This window comes from Anopheles merus, chromosome 2L (genome assembly GCF_017562075.2).
Source record: "Anopheles merus strain MAF chromosome 2L, AmerM5.1, whole genome shotgun sequence".
Classification (NCBI taxonomy): domain Eukaryota; kingdom Metazoa; phylum Arthropoda; class Insecta; order Diptera; family Culicidae; genus Anopheles; species Anopheles merus.
This window is the reverse complement of record NC_054083.1, coordinates 46,032,419-46,049,991: the sequence shown is the minus strand read 5'-3', so window position 1 is coordinate 46,049,991 and position 17,573 is coordinate 46,032,419. Positions and strand designations below refer to the sequence as shown.

General features: G+C 43.9%; 1 protein-coding gene across 4 annotated transcripts in view; it reads left to right on the top strand.

The window, feature by feature from the left end:
• The window catches only part of LOC121593194 (putative mediator of RNA polymerase II transcription subunit 12), a 96,926-nt gene that overhangs the window by 66,757 nt on the left and 12,596 nt on the right, over positions 1–17,573 (top strand). For all 4 annotated transcript variants that reach the window (XM_041915371.1, XM_041915373.1, XM_041915372.1 and 1 more), the window contains 2 exons: positions 7,820–8,299; positions 12,228–12,489. In XM_041915371.1, the coding sequence (XP_041771305.1) occupies positions 7,820–8,299; positions 12,228–12,489 (742 nt within the window). The remainder of the gene's footprint in view (positions 1–7,819; positions 8,300–12,227; positions 12,490–17,573) is intronic.

Sequence of the window (17,573 nt, the reverse complement as noted above, 5' to 3'; positions counted from 1 at the left end):
AGTCATCGTTGCCACACGTTCCCCCACCACGTTGCCACACTAAAAACCACAGAAACCTGCAGCGGCAGCCTCCAAGCCACACCAATCGCTACGTAGAGTTGGGTTGCGCACATACGCACATTGCGTGCCAAACCTCCGGCGGCAGCACCGCGGTGTACGCACCCGCTAGTCTAATTAATTACCGACAATGATTATTATTGACTGTTTTGTGAGGTTTACGCAATTTAAGCGCCTTCCCACCTCGCATTGAGGCGCAAAGGATGCCAACGGCCGTAAGGGACCGGTTTCGATTCGATACACACGCGAACTGCATAACGATGCTGCGCGCGCGTGTGCGTTTGTGTGACGCGTCGAACGGCCAGCAGTTGGATGGTTTCGAATGGACGGAGCTTCCATCGATGGGAAGCCCAGTTTGTTGGCCCACTGTAGCGAAAGCATTTGATTAAATACGGTAATTACGCTTCTCCGCTTATCCTTCCCCGGGTTGTGCCATATTTGTGGTGGAGGGAGTCAGTTGTTTCTTCATTGCAATCATTCATAGTGCAAGGTGGGGTAGGGTTGGGTTAATACCATTTCAATGTGTTTGGTCAGAATGTTGCACTGCTAGCTGGTTTGAATATGAATTCTATGTACAAATCTAATTACATTAGTAATTCTCGACATATTTCTTCGATTGCTACTTGTAGACACATAATTTAAGCTTATTATAATTTATTTATTTGAATTTAAACATACGTAGTGGTGTTAGTTTACTTAACAACAATACAAATATATTGTCACCTTGTTTTAAATAAAGGCTTATATTTGCAATAGTTCACAGGATGTTCTAAAGGTTTTTAGACAATTTATTAACTCTTTCCCCGTAGAAATGAACTAAATGAGAAGGGAATCGTTCTCTATAGCAGTCATTACCGACAAATTCAAATCCAACAGGAATATCCTTGAGGCATGGATGTAAAGTTTATTTCAAATAAGAAAGAATCGGGGATGTGTTCCACAACTATGAGAACCCCGGAAAAAGCTCGAATGTTTAAATGTTTCACGTTTGTCTGTGGAAAGTTTATATAAGTTTTAGTATATTATCTACAATAGTGTTGATTTGTATTAAAATGCCCCAAAGTTTTAATTTTATAGCTGATAAATACATGTTCAGTACTACTTTTTGCAACTTTTATGACGTCAATGAATGCACTATTCGTTGCCGCAATCAACTTTACAATGTTTTGTAATCGAAATCAAAGACATAAATAATACAACAGCTTCAAAATCAATAATCACTACACGGCCCACTGACATTGTGCTGTTCAAGGTTACCGTCAAGAGTCAACCGATTATACATAACGTCCCACAAAAAAATACACACACACGCAAATGCCTTCTCGTTATTTCGTACCATCATGCTGGTTCGTACCAACAGCCGATCATACACAGCCCACAGTTTGTAGATTTTCATTCATCACCGAGCACGCATCACGGCGTCCGCTTTTGGGGGCTAACCTTTGCCCCAAACGTTACCCAAATTCACGACCCATAAAACAAGAGCAGTCGCTTTTCCTTCCCCCCCTGTAGACTAGTGGTACGAAAAGGAAAAAAAAACAAACGACTACGTATACTTGAATGGTAATAAAAAATGCAAAACAACACAACAGACACGGAAGGCCCTTGAACAAAGAAAGTTCAAAAAGAAAATGTGAGTGGCACACAGAACGGGTTAGGGGCGAACAAACAAAAAAAAAAACAGACCGTCCATAACGGCACCTTCTTTCTCTGTTTCGGCATAAACTTGACCGAAAAACGACCACGAACAGCAACAAAAAATTGACACACATGCAACCAACATGCAATAAAAATCATCTGATAAACCACCCTGCCAGGCCAGCCCCTGTAGTGGGGAGGCTCGAAGGGTTACATGCAAGGGCCACCCATTCGTGGTTTTTCGGGTTTTCCAAAACTGTCGTACACTTTGCAAAGGCCTTACGCTACACAGAAGCAAGTGTGTGCGTTTCGTTTCGGTTTCACTCCACTACTCTATGAACCGTACAGAGGAGGGGTTTGTTTTGTTTTTAGCAAGTCAAATATTCTGTTGATGTTTGCTTCAATTTACAGCCTAAAACAAGATCTCAGTTTAGAGGATCAGTTTGAATAAATGAGACATGCATTGACGATATAATTGTGCTTTTTGTGCACGCTGGAAAGTGTTTCAGAAGTAAAACGCCTCAATGTATGCAATTATATGTATCGCCTACCTTTCAGGGCGTTACAATTCTCAAACATATTACTATGTAGCAATGTGTAGCGTTTGTCACGGATTGTTCTCACCCATAATAAGTATATTAATAATAATTAAGAAATCTTCAGTATCAACCGTTAAACTCCTATTATTTTATTAGAGTAAATTGTATGCCAATTCTAAACCATTTACTAAACCCACCCAACTACGTAGAAATGAGCAAAAAACAAAAAACTCTATAAATATTGCAACACTGAAACCATTACCTGGAAACGGAAAATGATATCATGTTTTTACACCGTCCTTGCGCTGAGCCACAACACAGAATAGAGCATTGGCAACAACGAAAAAATAACTATCCGTATGTTTACCCGACCGTACAAATATTATTTGAGCAAGCAGCATAGACATTTCGCGTAAGTAAACATTCCGTCACGGACATCATCGCGTTTGTGCAAAAGGGCAAACCGAAAAAGGAAAAAAAATCAACACAGTTCATTCCAACCAAAAGCTTCGGAGAGAGAGGGAAAAAGCCACACAGCCCATTGAACAGCTGTAATGCTTCGGCGAAGATCGTGACGATCCGCGTAAACTACCGCGGTACTGCTGCCGAACACACTGAAACCAGCAGGTGAAGCAGCTCACTGGGCGTAGAAAGCGGGAAGCGACCAACCATCAATTGGCGAAATTGCTCCGAAGCGCCATTTTCACGCCCGGGAACTATTTAATTCCATGGCTTCTTCCGATTTGCTCGGGCGTGATGTTTTAGCACAGCTGGAGCAAAAAGCACCGGCAACATCCCACAATCCGCACAAACCCCCCTCCGAGATTCACCTTTTGAGAGGCGCGGAAAGGAAAATCAAAATGGGAATGGAAGAAAAACAGAATGCCTTTTTTGCTGTCCCAAGAGCGTGGTAGGGAGCTGAATTCATTGGGCAGCTTTTTTGCTCGCAACGCGTCAAACGCGGCTCTCGTGCGTTCAGTGTTTTAGTACATTTTAGCAGCTCAAACAACCACTCCCGCATTTTTGCGTTTAATGTTAAGACAAACTGAGAGTGAGGAAACTACTTCCTATTACCAACGTCACGGCCCGTAAATGACGCATTTGCCAAAAACCTGCTGCAAAACGAGCGCACGAATCGCTAATAAAGATCGCAACAGAAGAAAGCAACCTCACCACACCAACAGCACTCGACACTTTCGACACATGCTGGTGAATAATTATGCCATGCACACACACACACACACACACACACACACCACACACACACACACACACACACACACACACACACACACACACACACACACACACACAGACCGACATGCCTTCCTTTCATGTACGGCATTCTGTCTGTCCCTCTCTCATTAGCCAGGCTGGGAGAAGCTTCGGGTGGCGAAACGAAAGAAATTGTTTAATGTTGTAGCAAATTTTACCCTCCATTTAGCGAAAAACCAGCAAAAGAACCACATCCTCCCTCTCCCTCTCTTCTGTCTCCTTACCAGTCCTCGTCCCCTTCCCTAACTCATCTACCACCTGTTTCCTTTGTTCCATTCGCGGTCGTTCGTTCGTACGCTCGTGCTTCGCTTGTTGGTTCGTACGGGCATTCATCAAATCGTATCCTTGCGGGTGAATTTGGATAAATTTCCCACAACCCGAACACCGCCACCAGCAACACCGTCCGCGAGCGCGCAAATGAAACCGTACACAAAGTTTTACGTCAAAATTTGCTCCATTAGTCTTCTTCCTACGGTTCCGTTGGTCCACCGCCACCAGAAAAGCGAAAGGTGCTGGAGCAATATCGCGCGCGATAAAGAAAAATTGTTTGTACACCACCTCGTCCCGGTCCGTATTGTAAGTGTAAGTGGTGTATGTATGTGTATCAAAGAAAAAGCACCCACCTTCCCACCTTGCACTGGCGCGAGCGCCAAAAAGAAACGTACGAAAAATGCCTCCCCTGCCCCAAACCGGTGAGCAGTGGGCAAAGTGTCGTAAATACTTGTTTCACCCAACAAGTTTCGTTTTCGTTTTGCTGCTTTCTTTTTTGCTCGCAATCAGAAATATTAATTACCACACTTGTTGTTGCCATTTTGTTGCTGTGCTTTTGCTTTTGTTCTCTCTGCTCTTTCCCCTGTTTGCTCTTACCAGACACAGGCAGCAGCACCGCCAGGGGAGGACTTCATTTCGATGTTCGACCATTTACACCCTTCGTTACGGTTGTTTGAAATAAAACCGGTGCCGTTTCCCTCCGTTCGAAGCTTCTCCCTCCAACGGGGAACTGGGAACGATGAAGCATGTTAGAAAAATGGGGCAAAGCTCGAAGACAGTGGGGCAGATGTGGCAATGAATCCCCATAATTAACAAAATTGGCTCACATATTAAAACTTTGCGCTTTCGAACATGGAACGCGTGGTGTTGGTGATGGTGACGCTCGAGTTAAATGAAATAAACAAACACTCCTGAAAAACTCCACCATTTAGTTTGTTTTCGAAGAAAAAAGCTCTTAAGTGCGGCAAAGTGGTTCATTTGGGTGGACGTTTTGGTTTCGGATTTCTTGCTTTATTTGTGTAATAATAATATTGGCTCCACATGAGCACGCGACCAACAGAACACATTTTTTGACGGAACTGCAAACGAACTACAGCGTGGTAAAAATAACGAAATTAGCTCACTAGCAAAGAAATACCATCCCCACGATCAATGAGGCAAGGCGAGCTGCACCAACCAAAAAACACACCAAACCAAACCACCAAAACAGACTTTCCTGGCTCTTCATGGATGATGCACTTTTATTTCATGCTTCGAAATTTTACACCAAACAAGGGGTTGCCTTTGCTTGCCTCTTCAGCCCACCCCGGGCACGATTGCCCCCCGGGGTCGACAGTGACATTCTTCTCTGAATACGGTTGCACTACACAAACCTTTCCCCGCCACTTTCGTCCAAAAGCGTCTAAGCACGGCAACGATGGAACCACCAACTGTGTCGGTGACTTTCTGCGCCTTTTTTGTACGACAATTATGATGGTGGTCAGCAGGGGGTGGGCAACAAGAACTGCAAAACAAGCTTGGGACAAGGTAAAACACAGAACAAAAAGTTACAGCCCGTCGGGCAAACGGCAACCATCTCCCCAAATGTGAGACAATAGCCATTTATCATAACAGTTTTGAGTGTGCTTTCGGGTGGAGCGATGAGGAGAGGGAGTCTTTTTTTACTCTGTCTCTCTCTCTCTCTCTCTCTCTCTCTCTCTCTCTCTCTCTCTCTCTCTCTCCCACACGCTCATTCGTTTGTAAATTTGAGATGCTCTGCTGGAACAGATTTTTATCATTGACCTTACAGTGAAGGGGATATATACAGCACTGTTGTTTCGCCCTTTTTTGTGTGTGTTGTGTTTTCCGCTTCTGTTAGATGCTTGTCGGTTGAGTTTTTGATGGTCAATTTTCTTATTGCTCCCAGGGTGATTTGATTTTGTTTTGTTTGTTTTTTTTTTTTGGTTTTCTGACGTGAGATGATCTTTATATTGGTCGACCATTGGCAAATATGAGGTCCTCAGGATTCAGATTCCATTTATTCGATATCAATAATCTTTATTTTAAGTCAAACTTACAAACAGCGTTATGAAATCAATGGCTGGGTATTGAAGTAAATGATCATGTACTCCGTCTCGTGAACTGTTATATTGAAGTTCTCTCGAGCAAAAGCCAACAAAATGGCTGGCATTCTTATTCGAACCTCCGCCCTAATAACCGCAGAATTCTAATAGAGGTCTTGCCACTTCTTAATGCGAATCGAATTTCCCTATAAGAACAATGTTTGATAAAATATGAAGAGAGAACATTGATTGGAATTTATATTTTATTTATTAATAATTTCGAAGGCTTTTTCTTCTTTATTTTCATAGAGACTTTGGACCAATTGGCCTCATTCGCCTCTTTCAATCGGTACATTAATTCTATACATAAAATCTAACATTCTTCTTTGCAAGCCATTTGTGACTTGTGCCATTCTGCAGTTTCCTTATACCGGGTAGTCTCGGTTTACTTAAAGCTATCCGTTGATTTTATTGTCTATTACAAATGTGGTTTTGGTTGGAGTTGTTTATAAAGGTTAGTGATACGAAGGAATTTTAAGAGTTTACGCTAGCAATCGCTGTCTGGTGAGGGGATGGTGTTGATGCTGTGGTCCAATTTGCAGGTGATGCGTTCCGCAGTATAACCATGGCATTCGGTTAAGATGTGACGGACGGGTGTTAGCCGAGGTGTTAGTTTAAGGGCTCCGCTAGCGATGGATGCGATTTCTCTCATAATTCTCATTGAATTATGCACAATTCCAACTGAGTTCTGCACAATTTAGTTAATAGGTTTTTGGTTGCGCCACAAGTTTGAGGGAGTGTTCTATCTATCGCAATTTCCAATAACGGGTATATTCTACCTATTTCAATTTCAAACAGATCAAAACTATGAGTTGAAATGAATCTTTGGAGCAATGTTTCCAGTTTGCAGGGTTTCCCACGGTTTATTGGTCAGTTTCCATCAATTTTTGTGGGATTCCCATAATTTTTTTGGTGCGTTCCCACGATTTTTTGGTCGTTTCCCACGATTTTTTTGGTCGTTTCCCAGAATTTTTTGGTCCAATTGTATTGATATCCAAGCGGAAAATACCAATAAATTATGGGAACGAACCAAAAAACTATGGGATATGACCAAAAAATCGTGGGAACGCACCAAAAAATCATGGGAACTGACCAAAAAATCGTGGGAAACCCTGAAACCTGTAAATAAAGGATTATTAGACAGCTTAGAGTTAAACTATTTAGGGTATAGTTAAATCACCATGGGTTCGAGCCCCAAATGGACCGTGCCGCCATACGTAGGAATGACTATCCTGCTATGGGGGGATAATCAATAAGTCACTGAAAGCCAAGCCCTCAAATGGGGTACAGACAGGCCTTGACCGATAACGGTTGTTGAGCCAAAGAGAAAAGAGTTAAATACAAGAAATAAGGATTGCTGATCGAATATTGCCTCTGATCGGATCGATCGAACGATCGAATATTGCCTCTGAAATGCAAAACGTGATCTTCAACTCTACAACTAAAATTATGATACATTTAAATACACTATCAATCTTAATATTAAGATAAACTCAAACACTGACACTGATGGTAGAAGCATAGCTTACACTCACAAGCCTTTCATTACCTGTATATCGCACCCGTAGCTCATTGAACTGTATTTTATTTTATTTCTTTCTCTTTTTTTCTTTTCCCTTTCGACGTGTTTTCCCCCCCAACAAACAACCGTTCAATGCACGAAACTGTATTATAAATCTATCTTCATTCAACAAACCATGCTTCCTTCCTAACGAACGTCCGTCATCGCCACCTCTCACCACATGCCTCTCATGCCCATGGATGTGCCATTGTTTTCCGGGGGATTGCTGGATTGCTGGTGAATGTTTTGCATCTTGACTGTATTAAAATCAAAATAATAAAACCGACCACATCGCCTGGAACCATCATCCTCATCCTGTCTCATCCTAACACCATCCACAAATCGTCACTGGCGCCCCGTGTTTTTATGCAAAGCAGGCTACATCGATTCAATCGCCCAAGTCGCCGGTTAATCAGCTCAAGTACCCGGCGTACCAGGGTGCACCGCAGCCCGCGCATCAGTATCCCGGTGCCCGTGCACCATCCTCCACTGTCGCGTTCAGTGGTGGCCGTGCCGTACTGCCCAACAAGTCGCAGCAGCAGCAGCAGCAGCAGCAGCAGCAGTACCAGCAGCGCGGAGGTTACGCCAATCAAGTCGCATCACCACGCTCCCCGGTGGTTCCGGTAGCCTCGCCGCGCTCACCGGCCATTTCTAACCTCGGTGGTAGTGGAAGCCCACGCGGCTGGGCACACGTAGCCTCCCCGGTACCGACCAACCGTCCATCGTCCCAATTCTCATCTTCACCTTCTTCACCATCTTCACCCTTCTATCAGCAGCAGCAGCAGCAACAGCAGTACCAGCAGGGGTACGCTCCATCCGGTCAAACCGGGCCAGCTGCCTGGTACGGTGCGAGAAAGGTACATAACTACTGAAACACGCTATGGCGCGCTGAACCACTGCTACCACTGCTCCTCTGTCCTCGCAAACAAAATCACATACCGCGCGCACGAAACTGAAAAGAAAAGCATAAAAACAAAACATCCGGTGGGTTATTTGTACGATTTTCGTTTTTTTGTGTTTTGTTCGTTTTTTTATTGTGTTTGTTTTGCTCTTACTGCTCTCTCACTCTTTCTCTAATGTTTTACCTTTCTCTTGTACTTTAGTTTAATCATTTGTTTGTTTGTCTTTGTTCAATTCGTTGTCTTTACCTGTTGATCGGCACACGCAAACTTCGTTTTAAACTTGTATCTTATGGTTAATGTACTTTGTTGTCAAATATATGTGCTATCTATCTTATTTTATACTTTAATATTTACACAAATTTAATTTACAGAAATAACAGAAATTTCAACACAAATTTCTTGATCAATGATTTGTTGTATTTATATTAAAGGTTTCTTTATTAAGCATATATTCAAGCACTGACTGCCAATAAGCACATTTTATAATGAAAGTTAATAAATTGCTTTACTGTCTAATCATAATAAATGCTAAAACTAATGAATACATAGTGTCAACAACAATAGTGTGATAAAAAACATGTTTGGTTGTGCATTTCACTTGTATTTCACATTTTAAGAGTGTTTTTATTAATTTACCAGCTTTTTGATTTCATAAAACTCTACCAAATACTGTTTGATCGACAAAAACATAAACGGATCAAAAGATGTGTAAATTTGTAATTCCTAAGTAGGGTTTTCTGCTCACTTTTAGAATTTCCAATAAAAAAAATCACTATTGTTCACGGCTCGTAAAGTGTGATTCAACAACTATTACCAGTTCTATTGGCTACTTATAAATAATTCGTTTCTTTCATATGATTGTCAATGCGAAATAACCTGAATTCATTTGGTTTGCTAAAAATCATGATAAAGAACTAAGTCATTATTGCGTTGACAATAGATTAACAAGACAATGATTAAAACACATTTCACAAGCAAAAAATAAAGCTAAAACATTGGATAGTAAGTAGGCAAACCCTGTAAAAGTTGAGATAAAAACAGAATTGTATTTTATACTAAACATTCAAATTCAAATAATTCAATTGTGTATACTTAAAAATCCAAATACCAACACAATAGCAGATCTTGAATTATCTTTTTGCTTCGTACATAAATTGCTTGTGCCGTTGAGTTTCTTCCATGTTCAAGTTGCCACTTTTCATTGCTTAAAACTGTTATGTTAAGGGTCTCATCCCTGACAAAGTTTACTTCAATTTCATATTGTAGTAAGTAATAGTATAAAAATCCTCATTTATATTCAGAATACATACATTTCATGTCCATTTCAAATATGTCAAACGCATCTCCTTCGGCTTTTGGTTACTTCTCATTATCAAAGCTTATTATCTTCTGTACTTAATTAAATTTACTTATTTTTAGTTCAATAATTTTAGACAACATATAATACATGCTAGTAACATAATCGGTTCGTTGAACATCGACTGGTAGAGGTAGTTTAGGGTACAGAATTTATTTTCTACACGATGCACCCCTCCTTCGAATTATTACCTACCCAAAACAAACGAACACACCTTATAGATAAATATTGCTTAAACTACTAGCATCACACGTTGTTCTACCGTCCGGGTCAACTACAAACTAGCCCCAATGCCGCACACAAACTACGCGCCCTTAACCACGCGATGGCAGCACCAAACAAAACCGCACGGCAAACGCGAAACACCACGTTGCTCGCGGCCATCCCCCTTTTTAGAATGTGATGCACTCCGCAGCGCATCCTACCCCACATTGCACATAGACACACAGACGGTGCGAATGAAAACATTATTGAGGTAAACAGACACATACACACACACACACACACACACACACACACACACACACACACACACACACACACACACACACACACACACACACACTCAAACGCAGAAGCGCAGCCCTCGAAAGCTGTCAACTGGCCTGCATAATGGCGATCGGCTTTTCCCAGGATGCGTCGACATAGTTTTGGTCACCTTCGCGCGCTCAGTGCAAAAACCCAGCTCCCGATCCCGCGCTGAAATATGTAGCGAAAGTTTGGTGGAATTTGCAAACGGTGTTTGCACCTTGCACCCCTTTTTCGAAGCCGCCACCACCGGGCTCGTGTGCGCGATTTTATGCGAAAACAGTTAACGCACAAAATAGTAACAGTTCCGGTATCGCTGCCCGCTTGCTGGATAAATTATGCTGCGCTTGAACGGACGCGTAACATGGCCATTCGACGATGTTTTTCCCGAGCGCTGGCCCCGAGCTGTTTGGGGGCAGCCCCCGCTTGACGTGCGTACCGTCAATGCAGACGTGCGCGAGATCCTTTGTTTATTCCGATAACGAGATGAAACAGTAACCCGGGTGCTCAAAGTGGGCCCGCCCCCGAAAGCGCCTACGACCCGGGCCCGAATCGGGATCTGAACTCAACTCCCAACCGCGTCACGGAATTCGGCCACCGAGAAAACAAACACCAAATCCCGGTTTGCTCCAACGGACTGCCAACGGAAAAGTGTCGCCTTCGGGGTGCTTGCCCACTGCTGCCGGGCTGCATATTGGAAAACGCACGGCAAAAACCGGCACGGCCGATGTCCAGTTGTGGATTGGTGCTGTTTAGATCGCTCCTGCACCTTCCCCATTGCACAGTTTGTGCACAGCAAGTGCATTCGATTGCGCACTAATGACGCACTAATCCTGCGGTGACATTCCAAGCAGGTTCCCGTCTCATCGCTGGCAGTGGCAGTGCTCCTCTTGCTTGCGAACTTCATATCGAGTATTTATCAAACATGAGGCAAATAAACATCGCCTCTGGTGGTGACCGGTGGTGACAGGTTTTTCCCACTCAGCACCGAGCTAGCCAAAAATCTAGAAACCTAAGGTTTGGCACACTCTCCACCGGACAAATGTACAATGTCGGCACAGTGTTTTGACCGTCGAGCTTGAACCGCTGTTGCATACACTGATCTGCCATACAGGGAAAACAGGCACTGAGTTGTGTGTCCTTAGAGCATGTCCTTAAGCTTTTCAATGATGCAGACATGCAGCGAAACGCACACAAGGTTCGAGCGCGCAAAGCGCTTTTCTACCGTTGTGCTGATTCCAGTTTGATCTAGTGTGTGGAGAGGTTAATTAAACATGCATTTGCCGGGACGGATTGGTACAAAATGGAATGGAATATCATTAGGTGCATCATTGGTTGTTAGGTGTCTTTAATGATGATGTGGGAGAAACAGCGTTAAGGTTTTTAGTTGTTGAATTTTAACAATACGTTGGAAAAAAATCCTATTTTCCCTAAAGCTCATTCAGGATGGAGACGCATGGTACCTCACGGAATCTGTGCATAAAGAAAAAAGCAAATATTTACAAAAATTACACACAAAACACACAAATTAAGGCAATATTTTTCACACTGTATAAAAAATTTCTTTTTCTCTCTATTAATGTTCTTTCGTTTTCATATCAATGTCAGCTTAAAAACTGTCTTAACATGTTTGATAATCTTGTAGTATGTACAATAATGTAAAGTTGCTGTAAAATGAACACAATCGAAAGCAATATGGCCTAGAGATTTTAAAAGATTATTTCCAATAATACAAATTCAACGATCACTTGTTCCACGTCAGTAGTAAAGAACACTCTTGAACTGCTACAAAATAATCTCCATATCAAATTCAATGAAATTAAAAATCAAATATTCTAAAGCAAATGTACGATTCGAATAAATCCTTCTCTATTTCACTAAATGCAATTACATGTAATACTACCATTACCCGGCTGCCAGTATCGGGCGTGTGCTGTGCTACGTCCTTCACGGTTTTAACCTTTTCAACTATCTCGCCCCTCCTCTACTCTTCCACAGCCCGAAGCACAACACCAACAGCAACCGCTAGCACCACAGTATCAGAATCCGCTCGAGCAGCAGCCGTACCAACCGCAGCCCACTGAAGCTTTCCAACCGCTGACGGCACAACAGCAGCAACCACTGTACCAACCAGCGCAGCCACCGCAGCCGCACCAGCAGTTGCCACCGACACTGATCACAACGCTACGCAAAGAACCACCAATGTCTCAGGAGCCCGCTCCCGTCTATCAGACGCAACCGGTTGCTGCTATTTATCAAGGTAAGCTTCTAAAACGGCCTATGCGGCCGCGCGCATGGGAAGCGCAAGGGCGGCTTTGAACCAGTGCCGGAAAGCCTTCTAATGTTAAGGAGGAGAACCCGTACGGCAGCTCTTCAAACGCTGCGATGACTTTGAAATGCAAATGAGTCGCATGGCTTTGCATTTGTTAAAGGAGAAAATCCCTCTTCAATGATTTAAATTTTATTTCAAAAAACCCAAACATAAAAAAGTCTAAAAAAAAAGCGCATAGTACATCGCGATGGTAGTCGATTCTTCCTCTCCTCATACTACACCATGCTACACACATAAAATCAATGAAACATCATCCACTCGGCACAAGTGCCACGATTGCACGAGCTGCACAAGGCCCATCTCAGCACGCCCATCCAACAGGCAAAGCGAAAATGCATCTACTGCAGCAGAAAATTGCAATCGGCCGTACGATGGGCGCGCACTTGGGGCTGTTGTAACGCTTCCCCATTTTGCACCGATACTTAACGATTTGTGCAGATTGTTACCGATTCGAGCACAAAAGTAGAATGAAAGTGGTTTGGGGGGAAAAAAACTCACTAAAGCGGGGTAGAAGAAAAAAAAAACAATCCAATCGATGCTTAATGATGACTGCCCCCCCGAGGGTGTACCGGGTTCCGAGCATCCTGTTTGAGACCCCTCTTCCGGTTGATGCGAAAACAAACACGCTCGTGTGCAAATACCGCAACGTTAATGATCCGGGTGCATCGAGTGGTACTTGTGAAATGGTTCAAATTTTGCTTCTTCCGCTTGTAAATCGGAACGGATCGGTTCATTCATTTTAGGCAATAGAGAGTTGCATTCCGTCGGAAGCGGATGAGTTCAATGCTTTCAATGCTTTCGTATGAATGTGTGTTAGATAATGGGAATCGTAGCGCCATCGAACGTAGAAAAGATCTCTTTTTTTGATGAAGGTTGTTGAGAAACGTACAAGTAACGAATGCAATTGAAAGCTTCCTTTCTGTTTTGAAGCGCTTTTCTAATGCTACTCAAAGAGTGGGTTAGGTTCCTATTCATAACGAACACTTAATGTACGTGCACAAAAGCATGCAATTAGTAGATGTTATTTATCTGTTCGTATAGCTTGAAAAGACAATCCTATGAATTCTTACAAGATCAAAATGAAAATTGAACAATTAAAGTCTACGTTTGTAGCCTTCTTCATTTGTTCCGATTTAAAAAAACGAACTGAATATGTCAGCAAATGTTCATTTTCCAATTGGAATTAATCGTACAAAAATCTAATAGTGTATCAAACTAGGGATTTCAAGGCTTTTTGCAAAACTTCATTCGCTCTTGTGAAGCAAAGTCGATTTTTACGTCCAACACTAAGAAAGAAGTTTAATTCTAAACGGATAGTTACTATTGGATGGATGTATGAATAGTTACTGGATCGGCGGGATCTAGGATTTGATAGATTGGGCATATTTTTTAACATGTACCTCAGATTTCCTATCTCAACCGTTAAGGCAAGTACAGAAACGGTTGTATTTGAATCCTCGCCACACATTTATTAAACAATTTTGCTGAAGAAATATCACCATAAACCAGGTAAACGAGCCCAAAAACGATACCAATCTCCAACACAACAATCCCACACGCTTCAATACACACAATCGCACAACATCATTGCATGCCCTACCGGCACGTGGCGAAATACATCCACTTAAAGCTGCTGTAAAATCACTGGATAAACAATCATCGATTCCGGCTCCACAATAACAACACATTTCTCCCACACGCCGCACGTCGCCCTCCGTGCGAGCGACCAGGGTCAGTACCGGGCCCGTAAAGAAAACAGCCCCATTTTAGGACAACGGCAACACCATAAACCAAACGCCTGCTCGAAGGGGGGGGGGGTTCACATCATCAGCAGCCTTTTCTTTCCACCCTCGAGCGGTGCAGGATAAACAAATCGTTTTTTTTTTCCTTTCTCCCTCCCTCTCACAACAAGTCATGGATCATAATGGCAACAAAACCGACACTTCCCAGCAGGGCGGTAGGAAGGCACGAGAAGGCACAGCAAGGTGCGGCACGGAATGTGAAACGATTCTCCCGCGGGGCATTCCAATCTGTTCGCTTGGATTCACCGAAACTCGATTCAACCCACACACACACATTCACTTGTGAGCTTTAGCCCGGAGGCCATTTTTCCTATGCAATTTGTCGTTGATTATTTATAGATGTGATCGATTCCTTCTGCCATCACCGGAAGAGAGAAGGAGAGCGAGAGGTCCCGCTGTTTCGATAATGCCCTGGGTCTGTTCATATTCGGCTGTGCCACCGACTCTTTTTTTAGGCCGCCCAACACTTTACCCCCACCCCATTCGCTCAAGGGCGCTACGGAATATTATAATAAATGTGCCGTTTCCAACAAGCATACGAGCGAAAGGCTCGCCCTAGAGGACGTTGTTGTTGCGACCGAAATCCGTACGCCCGGGAGCTGAGAAAAGTCGATCCTGCCCGTTTCCCCTCTTGGCGCCTTGAAGAGCCTCCGTTTTTGGCCAAACTAAAAGGTGATTTGATAGCGGCGCAAAGTGATTCCTCAACTGCTTATATGTGTGCCTCTCCTCATGTGCTCTCTCTCTCTCTCTCTCTCTCTCTCTCTCGCCTTTGCCTTGATTTACGATTTTCGGAAGCATTCCATTTTACAGTCTGCCGATTTCGTTATTGATGCTCGGGCTCTGGTAATAATACTTGAGGAGGTCGTCGCAAAGGTGACGTACCTGTCCAAAACGAGCCGCATAAGTGCACCTCACCGAAGCACTGGGCGTAAAAGCTATTTCCAGCACACACATTGACACACACACACACAGGGCATCGGCGGACACGCTCCCCTAGGGGAGGAAGAAACAATCCCATTTCGAGGTAGTTTCCGATATGAACGACCATCCACCTTTAGGGCGTGTGTTAGGTTTAGACCTCCCAAAACTAGAACTCCCCGTAGCAAGATACACACACACACACAGCATGCCATTCTCTCGGTGAGCGTCCGTCCGCAGCGGTTGTGGCCGGCTAACCCACATATGCATCAGCGTACGTCCAATAAATCAATCCCTTTCCGCGGAGAAGCATAAGCTACTCGAGCTTTCGCAACACGTAAAGCGCATTTAGCACAAATAAACACCTACACCACTCGGATCGCTGCTTCTCCGAATCTCTTCCCTAGGCGTGCCATTTTTAGCCACAGCACACACACACACAGAGTTGGCAAACGCGCCAACATAGGCACGGCCAGGACCGATCGACCTCGTCGACGAACCGCATCGTACCGCCATAATCGTACGATTCCGAACCGGCCCCGGAGCCGATAACGAGCACGGGCATGAGCATGAGGGAGCTCATAAATAGCTAAAATAAATTCAATTTAATGATAGAAAGCTCTTTTCGCGCATCAAATATTCATCGCACCAAGGGCCCCCGTCAGTTGCGTTGGCAAACCGGCCGGGAGACGCCACTGTTCAAACAATTCACGGCGCGCCGTGCCGAGACACAAGCCGTGGACCGGGGAGGAGTGCGATCGTTTTTCTGCGGTCACATACCGCTGATAGCTTATCCGTCACATTTCGGTAGACATTTGGAAGCGCGTGAGATGTTTGCTAGACGGCTACAAATGCTTCGATGGATGCGAGGTGTTGGCGAAACGGAGAGGCGCAGGACGCGTACAAGGCTCAACTATTTGTTCGAATTGAATGGGAATTTGTTCGATGTGGGCTGGTGAACTAAGCGCTAAGATTTATGTTACAGATAATTTGTGTCTCAATAGAGTGAATGTACCCGAATTAACGATGAAAAGCAATATTTAACGGGGTTTTCGTGAAGGATCGTTTGGCCAAAGCCACCATGCGCCTCCATGAATACGATACTACTCGAGGGAATGGCTTCTAATTTCTCCTATCGGTAGATTCAGGGCAGCAAAATTCAAATACTGTACGCCTTAAAGTATGCAATGTGTATAGCAAATAAGTTTAGATTGGATGTAAAGGACGGATTTGGTTGATTTGTAAGTTGGACCCAGTCAGGCAGATACGGAAACCCAATCGAAGCGTTAAATGTGGAACAGTAAGCCACATGTCTATTATAAAACATAATGCTACTCTCAAGAAAAAAAAAGAGCGATAGTACCTTTCCATGCTCTTCACCATCTGTCATCAATTCAAGCTCCCTTCACCCAACCTATCCCGGTGAAAGACGAATGCTTTTGCGAATATGTCAAACGAGCAGAGACGCCACGACCACCTTTAACACTCGCACGTGCATCCCGTGTAACCAGAAACTCGTTTCATGTTACACATCTGACCTTCTTAGCTTTTCAGCCGGCTCAAAAGTCGCATGTAAGCTCGGTGCACGGTGCACGCTCGAAATGTAGCGAGCACAAGCGACAAAGATGGCGACATACGACACGGTTTTCCGTTTTACGCCAGCCGCGCACTGTGCCAGAGGGAGGGAAGTTGAACTTTAGCTTCCGTTTCGATGCTTTCCAACCCCCGGTGGTACACCATTCTTTTCTTTTCCTTGCTTTCGCTCCTCCTTCCCCTGTTAATGCAGTTCGAGTGCAGCGCAGCGCAGCGTATTTGCAGTGCATCGCGTGTGTGCACCCATTCGATGCATCGATAAATGCACGAAAGCACGTCTTGTGCTGCTGCTGCTGCTGCTGCTGCCGTTGCCAATCCGTTTGTCGTCGGATGTCGTCGTTTGCATGCAACCGCCTTGTTGGCTTCCCACGACTTGACAAATACGACCTTCCTTCCCTCAATGCGATGTAACATTGCATAACCTCACCACACACACGCACACACACACACAATGCCTGTGCCACTGTGGTTTGGGAACGATTTTTCGTTGTACCTTTCAAACAAATTATGGCGCTTTCAGCCAACCTGCACTCCGTCACACTGCTCAATCGACTGCTGTTTCCAGCGGTGAAGATGTACCACTCAACAAAAGCCCCCAAAATGCATTACCGATTTCACGAGGCAAACGATCGTGTTTTAACAATCTCTTCACATACGCGTTATGAAATTGTTCTCGCGGGTGTTTTTTTTTCATGCCAT